General features: G+C 40.0%; 1 protein-coding gene across 1 annotated transcript; it reads right to left on the bottom strand.

Annotated features, from left to right (window-relative positions):
• Positions 1-819: 819 nt before the first annotated feature.
• Positions 820-21,409, bottom strand: cavin2a (caveolae associated protein 2a). The gene is made up of 2 exons (XM_042001359.1): positions 20,751-21,409; positions 820-4,529 (listed from the first exon to the last, which is right to left on the bottom strand). Exons 1-2 carry the CDS (start codon positions 21,300-21,302, stop codon positions 3,657-3,659), a joined length of 1,425 nt encoding a protein of 474 aa, XP_041857293.1. The 5' UTR covers positions 21,303-21,409; the 3' UTR covers positions 820-3,656.
• Positions 21,410-23,552: the final 2,143 nt, after the last annotated feature.

Raw genomic sequence — 23,552 nt, 5'->3', positions numbered from 1 at the left:
AAAAAGGGTGATTTAAGCTTTGTAACATAGTGCATTACCTTCTGGAAGTAGTCATCAGAAGATGGTAGACAGTGTTGGTGAGTTACATCCTCTTCAATCAGTCTGTCCATTCTCCTCGGACCTCTGACATCAACAAGACATGTTGGTCCAGCCTACCGCTGCTCACTGGATATTTTCTCTTCTTCAGATCATTCTCTGTAAACCCTGGAGATGGTTGTGTGTGAAATCCCTGATCAGCTGTTCCTGAAATACTCAGATCAACAACTATGCCACGTTCTTGCTTAAATGTATTGTGTTGCTGATATGTGATTGTCTGATTAGTCATTTGGGTTAAGCTACTGAGCAGGTGTACCTAATAAAGTCGCTGGTGAATGTACTCTGCTGTGGAAACCAAGACATCACATGAACAACATAGATTCACTATTATAATCATAATTGTGAAACGTGAGACATCTCTTCATACCTTACAAAGAATAAAGAACCAAAACAAAAACATTTTTAGTGTTTTAAACTCTTTATTGATGAATGCAGTGACTAAAGTTTAAAAAGAAATGCCTGAATGTTTAGAAAAAGCAACACTCAAGAAGCGGCAGGGACTTTTCTGTTCTGAGAGAAACGTCTTTGGTTTTAGGTGGTTAACTACATTAACTGGCTAAAACCTTTGTTAAATACAGGCTTGATTTTCTGTCTGCTTGTGATCCAGATTTAACAGTGTGAGTTCACAACAAATAAAAGAAAACGTTTACACAAAAGCATGTGAACATATATTCTTTCTTTTTTTTCTTTTTTTTTTAAACATTGGAAGACAAAGAAATTACAAGGTGAACAGATTTAAATGAGTAAACAGAAAATAACTAATATATGCAGAAGTCTAATGTTGAATCCATTCTCGGCAGGGTGTTTTATATAGAATTTAAAATGAATAAAACATTATTACAAATCTTTATTAAACAAAGAAAGCGAATGTTTATTTATATTTTCATCTTATAAATCCCATATATTAGTTTTTGTAACACACACACAAAAAAAGGTCAGGAACTGTGACACTTCTCTCATCTTTTTCAGTTCCTGTATTCAGATTTAAAGATAAAAATATTCAAAGTTTTTCTAACTCGGAACTTTCTGATTAATTCTAATCAATAAAAGTAATACAACAAAGGCAGACATCTAAGAATAAGGTGATATTTGTGTGTTTAAAAACATTGTAAACAGCGTTTTCTAATTTTTCACAAAGTTAGAAAGCAGTAAACAAATAACAGGAAAAAAATGTGGCATTGCTTATATTTGTCATCACTGCAATTTCCCTTTTTGTGTATACAGAGCTAAATTTTCCACATGATTTATAGATTCATAGCTATATATGCATTAGATTGTTGTTAATTTTCCCAATTTGTTTCACACAATTACAACTACCTTTCAAAAGTTCTCATGTTGTTGTGAAATAATATAATGCTAAATAAACTTAAAGAATTTGCATATAAAATCAATTTCAGGGCAGAGGCGATAGGACGATGGTCACATGATAGTTTCTGTGATGCTTAAGTGGCACTTCATGTATTTGTCTGGTCTGAATAAGTTCCAAGTTACATTTTTGCAGCACACTGTCAGCGAACTTTGAAAAATCACATTTCAAATGTTCAAATAGAAAAAAATGTCTATCCAGTGAGTTTCTATGATCTATTTAATTCAGAATAAGAATGAAACACATAAGGGGCTGACATAAAGACTTTCCAATTCCACGGTCAAATACAGGCATGTTTGAACCAAAGGCAACTTTTATCATCCTTTTATTACCCTCTCATCCCTCTTCACCAACAAGCTCATGTCTAGCCGCCCCTACAGGAGGCACAGCACCTGTGGCTCCACAAATTCTCAACTTCTTTCAACAAGGAGGCCAAAAGCAAGAAAAATGGGCTCAACAGGAGTCATCCATCAAAACTAGGAATGCTGCTCTCTGGGTTTTATCTACTACTACTATACTATGTACTTATAATCTCTCCTATGTCTGGATACTTAGCACCTGGCATCGCTCACCAAATTATTGACAAGAAAATTGTTTTACAGAAGCATGAAGGAGGCGTGAAGTTGAACGTGACCATTGTACTTTGTTGTTCTTTCAGTTTTAGACTTTCTTGTGTTCTTGTATGTCTTAATAAAACTGCACGGATGGATGCACAGAATTCCACAAAACAAAGGGGAAAAAATTTCAGGCATGTTTTGCATTCACTCTTATCTACAGATACATGAGAATCAATCCCTTGAGGAGCGCAATTACTCAAACCAGCATGTGCAGGCTAGAAGTTCACCTGTCTGAGCATGTATCCAGGCTGAGGGGCTTCACCCTGGCAAATTTCAAAGATAACAATAATGTTAGAAAAAATATGACACTAACTAATTTGCAACTTAAAGATACTTGGAAAAAAAGTATTTTAAAAAAGGCTTTAGTGTCGAAGAGTAATGCAAAAAGAACAAACTATGACATATAAAACCTCGTCCTGGATAAGTAATCACACTCAATGCAGTTATTATAAAATTACTTTGCTATTTCGAAGTGTTCAAGATGTAAATGCTTAGAAAGTAGTGAGCCTCACAAGCAAAAAGATTGTACCACATAAACATAGAAAGTAGCTTTTCCATAAAAGGTATAGGGCTGAAAAAAATAACAATCTTAAAATCCAAGCCTAAGATACATGTAGAATAATGTCATTCATATCAGGAAATGAATGGCAACTTTATCCCTTATATTCACAAAAAAAGTCTCCCGTTCAAATTGATTTTTTTGTTTTCAACATTTTAATTTCTACTCTATTTTACTTTGAAACAAGATGATTGAATTTCACTTGTCAGTGTTAGAACAGCCATTAAACTATAATTATATGTTGTTATAGATGGGTAACCTATAAAATAAAAAAAGAGAAAACTGGATCTTGATGTGGGACCAACCTCTAGATTCACATCAGGCTGCTGAAGCCTTTTGTGAATTTGTTAGTTAAAATCATAGATTTGTTTTTCTTCACACAGACCCAAAAAGTCTGGTAAACAACCTCAATCTGCTATTTGAAAATAAAAAACCCTCCTCATTCCAGCTTTTGAGCAACCTGGCAACATGTAGTTTCAGCAGACTGTGGGTTGCCCCATCGTTGCCAGAGATTTACTATTTTTCACAAAACCCCTCAAAGAACAAAAGAGGCTATTTGTCAGCGTAGAACAGAGGACCAGAGGCAGACATTCACAGCAGGAGGAAGATACTTGGTCCAGAGCCCGGGAGATGCGCACCTATTTAGGTTGGTTAAGCATCAACTAAAGAGAGAGCTATGGTGTATTTCTGTAAACCTGACAACAAAGTTTAAGTAGGACTTCAACTACAACCTGCAGTTTAAATTCTTAAGGAGGTGTGCTGTCATGTCTAGGTGCTAATGCAAGCCACGTCAAGGTTCTGACTCTGCTGGTGGCAATCAAAGGCAGTAATGTAGGATAAGGTTCAGAGATAGACAAGCTTAAAAAGTCAAGAATATATTTCTATAAAGCTACAAGTAGAAAGAGCTCAAGAGTTTTTTAGAGTGGAGGGATTATCTGTGCCTGTTAGCTGATCAGTATTTGTAATAATGTGAGGAAGAAAAGATAAAAAAAAAAAAGATATTCAAAGTGGAACAATATTAAGACACTTGCTCCACAGCAATCGTCGCAGTAGGAATCGAGGCTTCTGCTGCTGTCTCAACAGGACTTTTGTGGTTCTCCTCATTTTCTTCCTCCTCTTCTTCATCCTCACCAACATCTTCATCCTGCTCTGGAACTGCCAGGCCAGCAAAACTATCTCCGTTCATCTCGAACTCGATGCCTGGTGATTTTCCATTAATAGACAGCTCTGCATTCACGCTCTCTGGGGAGGAGGGGCTTAACGTCTCTTGAATATCCTCCACCACATTCTCCGTGGTGTGCACCTCTGCCAGGGGAATCTCACCATCTAGGCCTCCCAGAGGAGGAATCTCCACATGAGCTTCTTCCCCGAGCGAGGCCATTTCTTGTGTGGGGGCCTCCCCGTCTCGGACTTTCTTGACGTTGAAGGTCATGGGAGACACCTTGAAAGAGGAGGTCTTGGCTGTTGGGCTCTTGGGGTGATTAGGGGTGAAGCTCTTCTTGATTTTCTCACGCTTCTCGGGCGGCACAATCTTGGTGGTGATCTGGGTCATCTTCTTCTCGATGCTCTGGCGTGAAAAGGCCTTCTTGAGGCTGTCAACCTTCTTCAGACTGTTGCGCTTGAACCTGTCGGCTCTTCTCTCATATCTTATGGGAGCGCCCCCAGCAGCCTCACATTGCAGCATCTCCTCTTCGTCTCGATGTGCTGCAAGGTCGGCATCATCATCTGAGGACAGGCTTATGGTCTGGAGACCCTCGTCTTGGGTGCGGATGCCTTCGACAGAGCCTGTAATAGACGGATTGGGCAGGGTGGATTCTGCGTCATACTGGCTTGGTTGTGGGGTCTTGAGGGAGTCCTTGACTATGACACTGGAGGGGATCTCATTGTCTTCCTATTGGGAAACAGAACAATAGAAAGAGGTGTGTTAAGGTTTAGTCTGATTCAAAATTACCTTCACCTTTTCTTTCTTAAGTGATCACGAGCCAGAGTTCTGGTGGTCAAGTTATCCTGAAACCAATTACACCCCATGAGTCATATAATGTATAGCTCTTGGAAATGTTCAAGTGCAGGCACATCCTTTTCAACACAGTCAAATAAGCACTCGTAAGTTGAGGACTGTGTTTAATAAACTCTGGCATCTAGGCGAGGTCTGCCTGCAGAAGACTCAAGAAACCAGTCTCTGCATGCCTCCCAGATTTTCTCCTCAAGACATCTGAGGCATTCCACTTGTTTCTTTGCAAAAGTCAAGCACCTCTGTTCATTTGACTTTTATCTCTCTCTCGGCCTCCAACCCACACCCATAAATAAATACGCTGTCAGCCGTAAACAGGCTGATATGAAGAGCAGTGAGTTTGATATCCATAATTTCTGTATGTTTAACTTTCTCTTTTTGCACGTTTTCCTATCTTCTCTCTTCCTCCCTTTAACTTAACGCCCACTTATCTATATGCCCATACCACCAATGTTCACGTCCACTGGGAATTTATGAGACACCCCCATCCTTTGACACAGAGGAGTGAGTGGAGGGTGAAGTTGTGGCTCCAGAGGTGGACATACTCCACTAAGCATTTGAAGTGCTAAAAAACAAACCGTGCTCCTTCATAGCGTCACCAGTGCTTTCAGGACTTTAATAAAACACAGCATGATTTTTAGTGAGATGCAACACCTCCACACAGTTTCTGATCAGTCATATTCTAAATGGTTAAGACTGCAATTCTAATGTGCAGTAAAAGTGCCAAAAATGTCTAGGGGCTGCTTATCCTCAACGTATGACTTGAAACTATGCACCGGCATTGCTTCTACTCAACCTCAGTGGATTTTGGAGTGACACACTTGTTTTTTGGCACCTCACGTAGAAAAATGAGCATGCATCAAAGTATGACTGCATTTCAAAGAATGCATGGCAACTTTCAAGACTCTTAAGTGCTTCTAGCAACAAGATGCCACGAGGTGCTGAAGGACTGAAGAATGCATCCTTCTTGAAGTGCTATTAACATACTTACAGACTGGGCCAACCAGATGGTTCAGAAGAGTCTTGCCTCATGATCACGCATCACCCATCACTCATCTATCCATATATGATCTTGTGAGAGAGTAGTATTAGTCCTATATCTGTCAAACAATGACATCTTTAGCCAATCAAAGATAGTTTTGACACACTGAAAGGGATAAAAATGGATTCCATTGATGTATTTGTTCCTGATCAATGTTGTACATATGTCGAGAAAGCTAAAACCACCTTGCAGACACCTGATGGCTCTTGCCTTGATCTGAAACATGCAGCAGTGATTCACAGTTCAGGTGTGCGCCAAGCATGTGTGGTATCTCCAAGTTTATGCTAATAAATCTGTCAGTGTATTCTTCAAGCCATAACCTCCACCCTAAGAAAAGGTACATTTTTTTTACCAAAGAAAGAGAAAGTACACTAAAGTTTTCAGAGCCTAACAGTCTACAGCAACACATAGTAAAGTATGGCTGAGAAAGTAACACCGAACAGGTTTTGCTGTATTATAGCCAAAACACTTGTTAAAGAAATAAGACCTGATCTGTAAGTTTTTAACCACTATGTGTGAGCAAAGGTAGCATCCCCGGGGAAAAGCTCAGGTTCTGCTATCTCTCATTTGCTTTTACCGCCATCTCCCCTTTCAGCTGTGTTCTCAGCGGGTCCTTTCTGTTGTATCTGAATGCCCCATTTTGCTGCTGCTCTATCATTGCGCCACACCCATAAACTGCACGGACCTGAACTTAGTCAAGCAGACTCTGATTAAAAAGCCAGTCACCGTGTTGGTAATAAACTGGCTGTATCCTCAACACAGTTTGAAAGCTAAACATGAAAATCAAACTAAACCAATCCCCATCTAAAATTCAAGCAGCTTTTAAGGCATAAATAAAAAAGGCATTAATAATAAAAAAAAAAAACTTAAAATTTATCAGGTGACCAGTTGTGTTTGACTGGTTTGCACCTGCTGGTAAACACAGGAAGCAGAGTGCTGCTTGCTAGTCTTGTAAATAATAAAAACACAGAGGAGGAGCAGCAATAACAAAGTAAAAGACCACAGGCTTCTTTGTCTGGATTGACATTGTTACTCAAAATAGCACAAGACAGAAAACATAGATGTATTAATTCCAGTAACTTTTTAGAACAGTACAGGGAGGATTATCCATTGACACAGGAATGGCAACGGCAGTGGGAGCGGCCCTCATAAACAGGATAAAATCACAAAAAGGCTGTAAGCTTAGCTGTAAAGCCTGAGAGCATTGGGAGGTATACCACTTCATACCAAAAACTGGTTTTTAATGTTTTAATATGATTTTGTCTTACATTGCAAACACTGGTTGAAATAGCTTAAACAATGATGTAAACTTGGCTCAGTGGTAAACTGATGGAGATGGAACCTTTTTCACTGCTGCAGCATTAAACATACAGCAGAGCAGCTGTGTTTTCGGAAAAACCAAGTGCTGCGAATGGAAAGAGAAAGTTTAGAAAGTGAAGCTGTCGCAGACAAGTTGAAAAAATGCTGGATTTGTTATCTGGAGATACTTTGGTTTTATTAGGTCAAACGTGGACCAAACAACTGTGAAAAATCAAGATTAAATTTCTGACTACCATCAAAAAAGCAAGAGATGGCTTCAGATAACCAACGGCATCACAATCCTTACAGTCAAAGACCTGATTCTGCTAAGTTCTGTAGAGCGCGATGGATTCAGTGCTGCGATCAAGACACTCACCATGACATGATGTAGAATTTTAGTCCTACCACCCAGCCCTAGAGCCCAAGTGTGGTGTTGCAAATGTCAATATTAAAAAAAGTTTAAAAAAAAAATCCCTCTGGTTATAGTGACCATTTATGTTTTCAGTATATTCACGCTTAGACACATAGGGGTCCATGTTTGCTCATTTCTCCAATAATTTATTTAATTCTGTTAGCAACTTACATTGAGGACACCACATGTCTGTCCACCACCATCTGCACCAAGTGCTGCAAGTTGTCCTAAAAGTTTCATAGTCAATTATGTAGGACAACACTTTGTTGTACAGTCAGTGTGATGGCAGCATTACTTATGATAAAGTAACTTTATCGGCATTAAGTCTCTGTCTAAGGGATCCTAAAATGAATCAAAGGAATCATCATCATGAACAAATGGAACACAGCCTACCTCTAAGACTGTTAATTCAGACTTTCTGCAATTTCAGAAAAGGTCTAGTACTTCTGACCAACATGAAGTTTCAACAGCCACTTAAATCAGTAAAATCAGAGCATATGTGGCCTCTCCTGATCCCCAGTGAAGTATTTCCTTATAAAAAGCTAATCCCCTGTGACTGTTCGGTGGTGTGAGGGTGTTTGAAAATCCAATCTAGATATCTCTGCTCCAGTCTGGGCTTGCCATTGGCTTACTGACCGGGCCAAACGTGGTAAAATCAGAGAGGGTAGTAAAGGTTGTAGGAGACTGCAAACCAAAACTAAATGACCAAAAGGAAAACTGTGCTCAATTACAGTATGAATGGTTTACCAAATTTCTATTTACTAATACTTTATGATAAATAACATCCAAGTTTCGCTTGTTATGTTTCACATATTGTGTTTTAACTGTTTGTTGCTTGGTGATAACTCAAACTAACAAGAGCAAGAGGTTATTCATCATTCTTCTGTGTGAATCATCTTAAACTTGCTTTTCAAAAAAGACAATATCACTTCAATGGCTTTGTTTTGTCTTTTTTTCTAAATCTTTCATTTGGCTTTACTGGACATATGTTCAGATGCGTTTGGCTGCTTTCATAGCCAAAACCATGTGAAAAGACCATGTCCCCAGTTTAAACCCCTAGCAGTTTTGGCATGCAAGAACCAATAAACAAAATGTTTCTAAATACCATTTGACCCAGGACTGTGCGAGTATGTGTGGACCTCACTTTCTGGCTCTTTTCTCTTGGGAACCCTGTTAATTAACGCAGCCTCTAAGCAAGAACTCATTAACTGCTGAGAATGCGATACAGCAAGTGTGTGCTTGAGTGTTCGTGTGCCAATGTGTATTTATGGGCAGCAATGTTGGACACTGCCCAGTGTTAAAAAAAGAGTTTGAAAGAGAAAGATGAAAGACAGTGAAATTAAATTTGGAGCAGACCACCAAAAAAGGAAAAAGAAGAAAAAAAAACAATAGAACAAAAACAAGTTTTTTGGTGAGTTTACTGTGTATGAAAGGGCAGATACTTCAAAGTTGTTTTGTACCGTCATGTAATGCAGCTCAAGGTCTCATTTAGCAGTTGCATGGTAGAATTGCCAACTAATTGCAAGTCCTTCAAGATGTTACTAAGCCTGAGCTTATGTGAGTTAGTACTCTGGAGTCTTGCTCAGCTAAAGTAGAGATCAGGGTGGGGCTCGGTGGACTGCAGCAGAATAAAAGCTCTACGATGGGCTCACATTACTCAGTAACCACATGCGTAACACGATGCAGTTTCCTTTGTTTTTCTGAGCTCATCTTTGTTTATATACAGTACCATTTAAACACCTGGACACACCTACCCATCCATTTTGAATGAATAGGCATGACGACTCCTCAACCTAAATTACGGTGGGTAATTAGTGGCTTATGAATTAAAAATATACTTATAGCAACCTTATGCTAAGTCTGAATCTGATAGCAGCATTTTCCAATAGCGAACAGTTGCAAAGTAAACACCAGTAAGTAGAAAAAAAAGCTATTAAATATCAAATTCCTCATAACTGCTGACAAACTTTTATTACAGATTGGGTTGTGCAGCATTTAAATTGAAGGGCCATAAAAAATGACAAAACCCCACACTTTCAGCCACAGCCAATGGTCATCCATTTCATTTTGTTTATTTGAAATGAATAAAACTGTTGCAGGAAGAAAACAAATAGCTGTCAATGAAATGCATTTAAGACTTCTACCCATGGCTAACTTGCAGACATTACTCCAAGTAGGGATGTAACATTTACAGATATTCTTACTACGATTTTTGTCAATGAAATAATGATAATTATTAATCATCGTGATTAGTTTCCAACACCATAAAGGGTTGAAAATCACATGAATACTCCTTTAATTTGGGCTGTCAAAATGAACACATTAATACAAAGCGATTAATCTGTGGAATTAACATTTCTTTTTTTTTTTTTTTTTTACTTTTTACATACTAACACATACTCAACAACGTAATAACTCATGTCATATTAAAATTCCAAATGTGGCATCATTTTGGCAAAGAAAAGCTGATTTAAGGATGTAGGTGCCTTTCCACAGTGGTAAACAGAATCCATCATAAAACCACTTTATCCTTCTTATATCTTAAGTTTCTGACAGTTTCCAAGCATCCTGTGGCCTGTGATGGCCACCTGTTTGATATATTTAATGGCTTTTTTGTTCATATGGAAAGGGACGATATTGAGGAATCCTAATGATTAAATAATTGTGCCGTTTAAGACTGAGATTATTTGTGAAATCAAGTAATTGTGATATTCCTAATTTCAAGTCGACAGCACACAATTAAGTTTTCTTTTCACTGTCCTGCATAAACTTATACTTTTAAGTTTTATCCAGTGTGTTGCTTTGAATTACCCTCAGCCTGAGTTGAGGCCACCATCACGGGGTCCCAACACTGCAGACGTGCAGTTTCTCAAAAACAAACAAGCAAACAAAAAAACAAACAAAAAAAAAAACAACAAAAAAACAGAACACTAGAGATTATGCAAAATGCTGACTGAATGCTGATTGAAAGTAATCAGAGTGGGACTAACAACAACCAATTTCACATCAAAGAGCACAGCCTGGTTGAACAATGGTTTTTCCATGATAATATTTTCTACATTGGTTGATCTTGACTATGATGTACTTGATATCAATGCTTGTGTTTGTGTGCACTGATGTACATTTTTAGCTATATTCTTATGTATTTACAGTGGCATTTACATCACACATTACTACATAAGTATCTTAATATGCTTGTATCTTCTGCATCATCACATTCAGGTCCTTGTCAGGACTCCAATGCTGCTGTTCTCACTCCAGAGCCTGCAGTAAACTTCATTACAACTTCTACTTCTTATAACTGGTAGCTTGAACAACGTTTAGCTGTGATAAATGGGTGTATATTCAGCATTTGATTTTTCTGAGGGACAGCCATTTGCTTTATCAAGTACCACCAAGAACAAAAATTCAATTTTAATCTTAATTTTGATATTTTTAGTGCCCAGTCTAAGGATGAAGCACTAAAAACATAAAAAAGAAGATATAGGTTATCTGCTAAACAAAGCAGACTTTTGTGAAAGCAAAGTTAAAGGACCAACAGCACCAAAAGGAGCCCCAACCTCTGGTACTTCTGAGACTGCCCACAAATGGCACCACATTAACACAATAAGATTTAAGTTTGCAAAGACCCAACACACAGAAAGTACGTTGAAGTTTTGCCAAAGCCTCAAAGCCCTTATGCACCAAGCTGACAATCCGCCACTGGGAACATTTAGAGCAAGGGTGTGAAACGCCTGTGCTCGTAGGCCAGAGTCCTGCAAGTTTTCAATGTTTCAGTGATGCAACACACCAGATTCAAATGAATGCATCATAAATAACAGGTTTGAGCAGAAGGAGATTCGTGGAAGCCCTCGAGGTCCAGAGTTCGACATCTCTGATCAAGAGGATATGTGTATATAACCCTTTTGTCTTAACATGTTATTACTTTTTCATCCAGTTGAAATCATGCCTGCAACTACTAAGTTCCCTCAAGTTTGAACTTTTTACTTGACAGATTTATATAAAGAGTGAACAAAAGTGCAGATGAGCATTTTCCAAACTATGTTGTCTTCTGGTTTCCCATGTTGAATAAATAGACTTGGACTATGTTTAGCCCCGGAGAGCTATGCCCCATCCTGCTGGTGTACATAACACGTCCTAACTGGAAGTTGGATGTGGTGAGGCAAACAGATCCACCCTGGGCCACTAGGTCTTGACACTGGTTTGGCTTACAGGAGCCCTGAGCTGAACTAGCAGTATTGAAAACAAGTATTTAAAATTAAACTGAGCACACTGAATGAAGGCTCTGTCTTGCAAAATTCTCAGATTACAGGTGTAACAAGTGGCTCCCTGCTTTTGTTTTACACTTAAAAAATTTAAATACTGGCAAGCTCCTGCCACAACCCCATCTGATATGAAACAACCAACACCGGTGCTGAGGCAGGCCCCAATCTCAGACTAGAGTTTGGATTGTGACATCCCTAATTAGTGTGCTTCAGTTCAGCTTAACATGGCTGTAAGAAAATCTCTATCAAAGTACTAAACTTATGCAAAGCATATGGTTGCAAAAATGATAAAAGATGATAAAATCCATGTTATATCCTCTGACATCATCTCAGCTTCAGTTACATTTTCAAAAGATACATTTTTAGTCATAAATAAAAAATATAATGCCTTATAAATGCTCTAATCAACATGCAAGACAGACAATAAGTTACAAATGTTCACCTTGTGCATTTTAAGGTTGTAATTTTACACAATGCATTATGTGCATACATGTGTGTGTGTGTTAATATTTTAATGAGCTGTGTTTCTCTGACCCATGAGTCGATTAAATTAAATGTACAGTATGTTTCCTTAATTCCACAAGGCGAGGTTGGTACAGGTGTGTTGGTACAATGAGTCACACGTCTACAGGGAGGGGTGGTGCAGGAACTTCCCCATTAAAAGGGTATAACATCGCCACCACACACACAGAAGTGCATGTACACACACTTGCAACTGACGAGATCACTGCATGGGAAGCTATTATCTTAAGTTGCTTATCTGTGATACAACCCAGCTTTGTGAAAATGCTACCATAAACACTGGCTGTTACGCTACAACCTCCTGCTCCACCCATTTAGGGAACAATGGCCACCTGAAGCTCAAGAGATGGTCCAAATTTTCATTTATCTGCATGTGTTTTGATTACAGCACGCACCACTTCCCCACTACATGCAGATGGTATTTTTAAAGTTTATCCCAGTCAGGCTTGTTGAGCAACACCACCCACAATGTAGTATGCATGGAGACCCATCTGTGGACACAGGAAGGAAGGAAGAAAGGAAGGAAAGGAAATGGAATTCAGCTTTTTTTTCGTAACAGAGCACAAAACATGATGAATTCACTGCACACAGAACCGAATGGATGAATCTAGAGATTTACAGCCTACCCCTGTCTGAATGATCAAAACTGTGACAAACATAAATAATCATATATGTCTCATCGGCAACTTTTCTGAAGAATTCATCTTGGCTCAATCCCCATAAAACTCTGCTCAACAAGTTTGGGCATTCTTTTGCATTCACACCCCTCCCATATGTACCAAAGCAAAAGAAAACATGGCATGTTTACTGGCTTCGTGGGCTTGTGTAAGCACACAACACAATAACCGATTCAAATGAGATGTCGCGCTGACGTGCTGGTATTTTGGAGTGTGCTGTAATCTAGAGAGGCCACCACGAATCCTGGTGACATAAGGGATAATGTTGTGGAACGTCTGAGGAAAGCAACCCGTAATTTACAGAACAGCAGCTTGTGCACTTTGTATGATGATGATGTATTTCATGTTCTGTGACATATGCTTTCCAACTCTACTAATTAATTTCCCCTGTGGTATTGTATTCTTGATAATAACCCCACGGGTGACGGAGCCTGTTAGAGGCCTGTCACTCACTGCACCCCTCTTCAACAACCAGATGGCGTCACTAAACTTTCACAGTTTAACTCCCGCTGTGATGAATGATGTACTGTATGCTGGTAAAGAATGTTTTCAGCAATGCCTTTACAGCTCCAGTTTCTTGAGTTCTTATTGTATTGCTCCCTTTTTTCTCAGTTCAAATCTGCTCCTTTACAAAGAGCTAAAATACAATCCCATTCAGTGCATATCTGAGCCATTGTTTGATAAAGGCTGTGCTTAGATACCATGAGCATTTTTTGATAAGTCTGTTTACAGTCGGGACAATGATCACCTCATATAGAGGTTAAAGGGCACAAGTGTCCACAGTAAAACCAGGAAGCCATCATGCTATCAAGCTCAAGTTGTATTTTTATGTTTCATTTATGACAACCTAAATGGTAATTGTTTTCCTTCTTCCTGCCATAGATTGTTATAGCTTTGGCCAAAACATTGGATGGTCGGGAAAGTCCATTACTTATTATGTTGAATTAACTATCAAAATAACTTTATTCCTTCTATACCTGCATCCAGCTTGTTGTGTTATTGGTTTGAAACAAGAGAGGAAGCTCATCAGTCAGAGGGTTAATGAGAAGGAAAATGAGCCTCATTAACTTATTAATACCTCAGGCTTAATGAAAGGCATGCTAAATGATGTGCTCCCGGCAAATCCCAAGCAAATGGAGGCTAGACAGTTTTACTGCACCGTTCCTACTACTTAGATATGGACCATTTACACCATCAGAGAATTTTGACCCATGATTCTTATCGCTTTTTTTTTAATAACGTAGATGACAGTTTTTCCTCAGCTGTTGTTCCTCATTATAAAGTTCAGTTAAATGGGATGCAGCCCCTTCCTTGGAAATGATTTCTGCCGCAGTCTATCTTTCAACTGATCTACATCTTTCCAGCTCTTGCTTTTAGTCTTTTAGCTGTCTTACATCCAGCTGATGAAGCTCCTTCAAGACTGCAATTCAAAAGCCACAATGGAGAGTAAAGTTGATCATATTTAAGCCTCATTTATGCTTTACAACAAATATGCATATAGACGGAGTCTTTCGTCTGTCTTCTCCATCCTTTACATTCATATTTCTAGAGAGCTTGCAGGTGAGTACCCTGGCATAGCAAACGGGGCAGTCACCAGAAATCGAGGGGGCAGTGTTGAGCAGTGAAACCAACAAAAGAAACAAAAAAGAAGCAGCTGCTATGACCACACACACCACCTCCGTCTAGATCACTGCCTCTTTTTACATCTCTTTCTGAGGATGTTCATTATCATTAACTCCTACACTGACACTATTTATGTGATTGAAACTGATGTCAGGACTTAAAGGTGAACTCTGCGCGCACTCTCTGGGGCCATCAGCTGGATGTAAGACAGCTAAAAGACCACCCACTGGTCCTTCTGATGGGGTGGCTTGGGTTCGTGCTCCGGGATTGCTGCTGATTGGCCGGGTCTCTGGGCTGCCCTAGTCTACCTCTAGCCTCCGTAGAGGCGTGGTAACACTCATCTCTGATCCCTCCTCATTCCTCTGCATGCTGACACTGAGTTGTCCAGTGGGTCTATGCACTAAGAGATACTTTTGTTTAGGTTTTTCGTGTGTGTTTCTGGTACTTTGGTTGTTGTTGTGATACATGTTTGTTTTTTATTTATTTTTTGGTTGTCGTTTTGGCTATTTTTTTTTAGGAACTCCTTATGATTGTCAGCTTTGTTTACTTGTAAAAGCTGTGGGGAATTCTCTGTTGTGTTTCTGTACGGGTGTAGAAGTTGGTGGTCTGATGTTAGGCAACAACCCTTCACTCCAAAGTATCGTTTTCTCCTCTTTCTTTTTTCTACTTTCCTTTTTACTTCTGTTCACTATTCTTTTTTTCTGTCCCCTCCAGTCAGGTCCATCAAAATTACATAAATTCCATAATTCAAAATGAATTAGTTTAAAAAAAATCTGATCATCAAGAGGGGCCTTATACACATAAAGCTCCTCCTGGCAAAGCAGATTTGTTTGGCACAACACCGCATCCAGACCATCATTCTGCTACCATGCTGGACAGGACAAATAAAAAAAAAAATGAAATGGATGTACCCATTTATGCAAAGTGGATAATAATACAGTGTTCACAAATATCCCACATGTTGCAGAAAAAAAATAGATTTAATTTAGGAGACATAAACTGATTAAACACAACTGCTCACTGACGTGTTGAAGTAAAATAATAGATTGTAAGTTATTTATAACATTTTCTCAAAGGTTATTTTTCTGTATGTCTGCAGTCAAACAGGTTTAAAATGTGTTTTGTGAACAAATGTGTATTTTACCATCTATGTTCTTCACTGACTGGGATGTTCGAGGGTTTTCCAACACAAGCCCATTCTTCAGCGTTCAGGTATCTGCCCTGGTTCCCTACCTCTCTGCTCACTCAGGCTCTCCAACTTTAACATGACTTTTTTTTTTTTAATAGCTAAATCTGAGCGGGTTTTTTACCGGATGAATCTGCAGCTACAAACGTGTTCTTGCCTCAGAGACTGAAACAGTTGACTTGCCAAACCTGAATGTGGGCAGGAAAAAAAGCAAAAGGTGATACTGACTCATTTACAGTTCGTTTTGCAAATCTTACTATGATCTTTTATCCAATTTTCCTCTAATGCCGTTACCATCAGACCATATTCATCATCCTGTTTCCACCCTTTGCTCATCATTTTTCTCAAAATATTTATTTTCCCTCTCTGTGTTCTGCTATACTGAGCGGAAACCCAAAGGATTATCTGAGGAATGAATCCCAAAGGGAAAATACGGATGAAAATAAATCAAGAATGCTGCACGCCGTATAAACAAACTTCACTGTTCATTTAAAACGCGAGCCTGTCATGCTGCAGTCATTCCACTCTGTTTTCACCAGTTTCGCTCTCTCTGCATCCGACATCCCTCCTTGTGTGAGCATGTCTAAATAAAAATATGTTATAGTAAACTTTTAATAAAGTTTCTTTTTGTAAAACTAGATTTGTACCAAACTGCAGGCCTATCCACAGGGAAGGCGGCTGCAAGTTTAACTAGTCAACTAGCATTTTACATTCCTAAACGCAGGTAAGCCTTTCTAACACCGAGGCCAAGCATAAGCCGAAGGAAGTGAAACTACCAGCGCTGCTTTCAGCGATACTCATACTGCGATATGAAATCGCAGCTGTAGCCTCCAGCCAGCAGCCTGCTCCAACCTGTGGAGATGGATCTGATTCCACGCAACCTGTTCTCCACCTACTCTCAAATTTCTATTCACCACTGAACGTGTGTTATTAAGACAGAAGTTGAGTGAAACTTGCTCTGTCTGTGGTTAACTTCTCTCTTGTAATCAGACATTGATAGCGTCATATTTAAGGTCAAGTGAGATACATTAATATAATATTCATAAATATGTCTTCATCAGTTAAGAACTGCATGAAAATAAAAAATAGTTGTCTTTGCAAACAACTTAGTATGAGCCATCTATACTAAAAAACATAATGGGGGTGTCCTCCTGACTGCTCCACCAAGTGCCACCATCTAACTATGGTAACCCAGAAGGGGCAAACAAGCCTTTCATGTGTTTATTTTACCTGCCATTCAAGTTACTCCTACATGCTTTACAGAGGATGGTAAGGTGTGGAGGGTGGGTGGAGTGTTAGACCTCTGTTTTGTACCCTTGAGATGCCCCCCCTCCAAAATAAATAAATAAAACTTCAGAAACCAGAGTGCTAAGGACCAATCACTATATAGTGATTTTTGACCCAAAATGGAACAACCATCCAGTGAAGGTGAGAACTAAGCATGCAGAGAATTGTAAGCTGGTTCATTTCATTTTTAGGGCAATTTTTAGTTTGATCCATGATGCTCAGTGATTGGCTGATCAGAGACTGCAACATGACAACAGTCTGGAGGTTTATACACTGAAATAAACCCTTAATTAGCTTCTTCTGGTACCTGTAATATGAAAATAGAGCATTTAATTCAAATAAACATGTGGTTATTATTATTAGTAGTACTTCTCCTCCTCCTCCTCCTCCTACTACTACTACTACTACTACTACTACTACTACTACTACTACTACTACTACTACTACTACTACTACTACTACTACTACTAATAATAATAATGGCTTGTTTTTGCTTTTGAAGAGAAACTTGAGTGGTGCCTTCCCTTGTTTTTATTACCGCAAAGTTAAGTTTTTATCTTCAGAAATACAAAAGCAGTACTTCTCTGATACACTTTTATATTTTGAGATAAGTAGAAATGGGGGAAAGGTTTGGAGCAAATATTTTCTGCTGGAATTGAAAGAAAATTTGATGCACCTCATTTATTTATTTTCCTTCATTTCTAGTGACAGAGAGAAAAAGCCCTGAAGTCTAGTGCAGTTTGGGGGAAATGAATTATAGCTAACATTTAATAGTTATAATTTCAATTCCTCCCAAATACATAAATAAAAATGACAGATGTGGACTTGGCCAAACAGCAGGCCAGGCATTTCAAAATAATTATGATATGACTCGAGAGCACAGCAACTGTTCCACCTGTGCAAGTCTGGGAAAAGCATGGCCAGTTTATCCTTCATGTCAGAGCATGAACACAGTGGAAAGATCAGCCTTTACTTCCTGCATCTGAAAGCTGAGGTTAAGTCACAACCTTCGTCGAGTATCAACTTCACGACGAGTAAAACACAATGACGACGTGATCTGCAGCAGTCACTCAAACATCACCGCCATCCAGCTTGGTTCAAGGTGAGGCAGAAAAGATGAACTGAGTTTAAGTTATTAAACGCAGGAGTGAATGAAGACTCGGGCCTGCAGCAAAGCTTCCAGCAGCAGAAAAAAAGCAAACAGTCAGTGTTTACTTTGGCTGTCAAGTATATATTTCTCTTTCCCTCACAGAAAGAGATATGAATGTTCTTTGATAGTGTGTGAGAGCGATGTGGTGTGAGACTTTCAGGCTGTTGTTACTCCCTCCAGAAATCCACCAATAATCTTCTTTCCATTCTCAGTTTTACCTACACTGCAGCAAAACTGTTACTCAGGATTCAATTTGCCATTTTTGTAATTTGCTTGTTTGTTGAGATGAAATTCATCAGTGAAATAAACCAGGAACATTATCATCTAGTCAAAAATAAATGACTTCTGTTGCAGGAAATTAAATTCCCAATACGGTGGAATTTATGTACACGCTTCGCCGATTCAGATTCAGATAAGACAGAAGATCTCTGGGGATGTTTAAATTCTCAGGTAATGAGCCTCTAAAATGAATCAGAGTGACAAATAGTCCACACACAAAAACTAATCTGAAACCAAACATTTTAACCCCGACAGGAACCACTCTCCACACTGTACAGGGTGGGAATAGTGTGTGTAATCTGCGTGTGTGTGTATCACTGTGCGGCCATGTGGAGACAGGAAAAAGCACTGGTGCACAAAAACAAACAAACAAGGCCCAAATAGCGGTAATTAAGCCCTCATTAGTCCTTGTTTTGCATAGCGGTGCAGCAGAGCGGCAGACATTGCTGTCTTCTCCGACCGACCGTGGCCAAAAGCCCAGTGCTGCTGCGGACCTCTGCTCCGTGCAACATGGGCCGTACACCCAGGGGCCCACTTTGTTTCCACCTCAGCTACCACATACAGGAAGATGAGTGTTTAGGATCAATTCTGTTGTGAAGGGAGATGAGGAGAACCCTTTAGCTAAAGGGCTTGGTATGTTGAGACTGGCTGCTGGGTGTGTGGCAAGTGTGGCAAGTGTATCGATTTTGGGACAAAAACAGAAGCAAGAATCTACATTTATACTTATTTAGAGAGACAAAAGTGGAGGAAAATGTTGACGCTAGAAACAATAGGAAACCAAAGCACTAACAGACAATATTGAAAGCTACAGGGCAAAAAAAAAACAGTGATGTGCGCAGAAAAGAGTCAACACAGGGGAAGGAATGAGGGCTGCACTTTGTTCTCTCTTCACCCCACTCCCCCAGGCACAGCAGGTCTCATTTAGCAGCTCTGTAATTGCATACACCTGACCCAACGCATCAGAATTACCTCCAAAGGTGAGTTGCATGCATGCACATGCAATCCGTACATGCCCCTGGGGTCATACCCTTACTGCATCAATCTGCGAATGCTTGGGAATGTGCGTTAAAATGTCGCCCATGAACCTGACAGACATAGTAAACTTACTTCATCCTGCAGGACAAACACCGAATTAGCCTGTGCATTGAAAGTAAACAAGACTGTGCGCTTTCACTTGCTCCAAACTGAGTCACTCCCTTCTTGTGCACACAAAACTGAGCAGAAATTTATTGAGACTGATCGGTGAAGTCTCGTCTGACCTGTGCAGGGTAAAATCTTGGCACCTGTTTAATGTGAACAACAGAGCCTCAGTACCTGGGAAACCAGATAACAACAGCGGTTAAGAGCTCTCAGTGACTCGGGCTGTGTCAACAATGGCCTCCCCCTCCTTTTCAATACCTGAGCACACAGACACACACGTCCACGCATGCAGAGAAGCATGTAAAAAGAAAAGAAAAAAAAAAAGACAGAAGACTTCCACATGTACACAGCAAACTGGCCTTTATCTTTTTCTTTATGGTCATATGGAAATACGCCTGTTGATGGAGCATGACAACCACCTGCAAATCACGAATGCATGTCCAAGCAATGAAATATTCGTTTTTACACAGTGTGCAATGCACGTGTGAAGTTTTAGGACACAGCTCATCTCTAAATTCCATTTGTGCCAATGTGGAGTTTTAACCTCACAGGTGTGATATGGCAGTTAAAGGGGGGAATCCATCTGTCTGTCTGAAATATTACTGGAGGGTGAAAACAGATCTGGCAAAGTCAGCTTCTAAACCCTCCTCTATTATCCCTGAGAGCTCCATTCCCAGACACACCCTTCTTCCCACACACACATACAAGCAGAGACTCATATGCATGTGTATGAACTTCGCAGGGACCTAAACTAAAAGTTAAAAGGATTATGTTCTGCACTTTTGCTGCTTTACAGGTTTGTTTGTTTGGTTGAAGTCCTGTTTTACAAGTTTCAAGTGAAAATGTCATAAAAGAGCAGTTCATCTGCAACATATCACGTGTCAAACCAGCTGCACGTCATAATGACACCCTCCATTACAGGCAAACGTGAATGTTAATGTGACACACACAGTAGAGTTGATTCACTTTTAAAATGGAGAATTAAACATATAAAAAGTCTGAGTCATTACTTTATAAACTTACTTTTATAAACTTATACTTTATATGACTGCCTTCGGTTTCTAATAGCAAATGTTTAGATATATGTTGCCTGAATCTGAGGCAGTGTGATGATTTAACTCAACTTGATAGCTTAATAAAACGTCGGAGTGGCCCTTTAAAAGTCACTTTAACCATAAAGAATATGGCGTGTAACAATGATTTCCTTCCCTCTCCTCACCTGGAAGATGAGCACTTTGAAGTGGTTCCTCTTCAGCAGGTGGTTGTGGTTCGCCTCCAACTTCTTCACCTGGACAGCCTGTTTGTCCAAGCGCTCCCTCACCTCCTTCAGATTCCCGCTGACTTTGCGCGAGCGCTCCAGCAGCTTGTTGACGCTGTTGGAGGTGCTCAGGTGGGTCTTGGACAGGCGTGTAACGTCGCCCTGCACGACCCGCACGGCGGTCTCCAGGTCAGCCTGCCGCTGCTCCATCCGCTGCTGGTTGTCCTGCACCGACTCCAGCATGTTGACCAGTTTGTCCAGCAGCGCCACCACGGTGATGGCGCTCACCTGGCCGCGGTCCACCGGGCTGCCCGGCGCCGCCGCCGCGGTCGGGCTGGTCGGGCTTTTCAAGCCGAGTCGGGAGAGTGTGCCGGTTGGAGTCGGGGAGGAAGGGGCGGAAGATGGACTGAAACTCGGAATGAGGAGCTCCGTGTTTTCGGGCTGCTGCTGCGGGATGGTGTGCGTGCTGCCCGAGGTGCTGCTGGGCTCGGCGTGGGTCGCGTCTTCTTCCATGGCTAACAGGTGGTCAAATATCCTGCTGTAATGGGGTTTGTTTGCTTGTTTCTTCTGAAAAGAAGTCTCAGTCTTCCTGACAAACCTTCAGCTGCTGAGGTCACCCCCTCCGGCTGAGAAATGAAGACAGGGTGTGTAACTTCGTGGGAGTTGATTCGGCCTCCACGCCCCCTCTCTGTTCTCCTCTCCTTTCACACACGTACAAACACGCTGTGAACTAGTGATGTGTCGTTCATGAACGAGCCGATTCTTTGTGGCGAACAAGAAGAGCCGACTCTCGTGGAGAATAGTCGAATCTACAGAAAGAAACGGGACATTATTTTGATTTGCGGCCAATCACAGGCGAGGAAAGACTTGGATCAAACCACAATGTAAAGGGGCAAACACTTAGAAGATAACAATGCGGTGGCAAAGGGAGTGTGAGATGGGGAACAGGTGTTCTACCATTCCTTCCAACCACTCACAACATTTTACCTATTTCTGCACCCAACATGACACTGTGATTTCGATGTGGGTGTGAGGACACAACCGTAAATCCATGGTACCCTCAAATTTATGCGTAAAATTAGCTGTACTTCCATGTTGTGAGACTTTTCTTTGTAATCATTTGGGATTAATATAACATCTATCAAGATTGTTTAGATCGGGACTTTCCAAACTTTTATTTCAAAGCCTCCCCAAAAAACATTAGCCTCTGGCCAGGTACCCCCTTTGTAAACCCACAAAAACTACCATAAAATGAATAAATAAAGATAAACTTTTATATATTTCAATGATAAATAACCAATTTTACATGGGTATTTCAGAGAAATTTTATAGACTAAATTATTTCAGATATATTTTGTTTTTATTTTTAAATAATAAATGAATAGACAGATTCCATGGTTTACCCTGTCAAGGCATCTTACCTGCAAAAATGTATAAGCTAAACTACTTTGCTGGGGTAATTTAAATTGTGGAGGAATCTTACCTTCATAAATACATTCACAGTTTTATTGCTGGACACCCGTGGTGTCATTTCTTGGGACCATGCTATGTGGATTAATTATCTTTATACTATCAAACCTACTATCTTTTATAGCATTAAAATATGTACAGTATTCTTTTCTGATGGGATAGCAGATATATTGCTGTAAATTTAGTTTTTGGTAGGATGTTTTAAAAGAACACTGGATTTAAATTACAAGTGTGTCAGGAAAAAAGTGAAAAATTTAAATAATCAAAGGTGTCATTTATTTGATTTATTTATTTATTTTTTAATTTTTTTGTGGTCAGGTGTTCATTTAATGGTTTAAACATGGTTTACTGGACTGTAATAAAGGAAAAAAAACAATTAAAATGTGGCTTTTATTAAAGGAAAAAAACAGCACACAAATCATTCATAATTGCTAAATTAGTTTCAAATACAAGCTTTGGGTGGTACAAAATAAAGAACCGTTTGGGAGCCAAAAGAGCTGGATCATTGAAAAGTGCTGGACTTCCCATCACTACAGTGAACTTTTAAAACACATCTCCTGCAAGCCAAAGGGAGGGGCGGGGTTGTCATGGAAACATGCAGGCCAGCCCTATTGACAGTTCAGAGGTGGGATTGGTGTGTATGTGTTGTTCCTTGTGTTTCAGCCTGCTGTGTGTCCATGTGACCACCATCCATTCCACTTTCAGCATGCCTGGATGCATTTCCTAAATAAATGTGAGGGCAACTTTTGTTTACTGCATTTGCTGGTGTGTGTTCGTATTGTGCCAAATTGTTCCAGACCATGTTGATCTGTAGCAGCACTATTGTGTATGTGTGTGTGAGAGAGAGAGAGAGAGAGAAAATAATGAAGGGGCAATTAAAAGTTTTTCCATATTGACATGCTGCAGGCTGTGATAACGGTGCATGTGTCCCTCAACTCACATGTTAGTGTATGGCCCTATGTTTGCCTCCTCTCCTCCCTGCTCTTGTTTTTGAGCCCTGTGTCATGGCATGGGGCACACACACATGGAAACGTGGAAATCCTTGTTTCAACAATGAGCTCATCTGTGCCCTGGTGTTCTTCCCGGCCTCCCTCTCCCAATCTTTCCTCTTTGATGCCATCACTGTATATCTTTCATTCAAGGTAATGCAACAATAAATCAAACCGGTATGTGGAGTTCACCAGGAATGGATGCCAGAACCTTTTGCTTCATGGTGGAGATATGTGTTTATCTGAGTGATTGATTCCCTTACAGAAAACCAGGCTTCAAACTATGATAAACTCTTTCATCACT

Source organism: Melanotaenia boesemani, chromosome 12 (genome assembly GCF_017639745.1).
Source record: "Melanotaenia boesemani isolate fMelBoe1 chromosome 12, fMelBoe1.pri, whole genome shotgun sequence".
In the NCBI taxonomy this organism is placed as follows: Eukaryota; Metazoa; Chordata; class Actinopteri; order Atheriniformes; family Melanotaeniidae; genus Melanotaenia; species Melanotaenia boesemani.
This window is presented reverse-complemented; position numbering and strand designations above follow the sequence as displayed.

Excerpts from the sequence above, each read along its gene's own strand:
- cavin2a (XM_042001359.1), bottom strand. The coding sequence starts at position 21,302 with ATGGAAGAAGACGCGACCCACGCCGAGCCCAGCAGCACCTCGGGCAGC. Across the intron at positions 4,530-20,750 it reads TCAAAGTGCTCATCTTCCAG|GAAGACAATGAGATCCCCTC; the intron begins GTGAGGAGAGGG and ends GTTTCCCAATAG.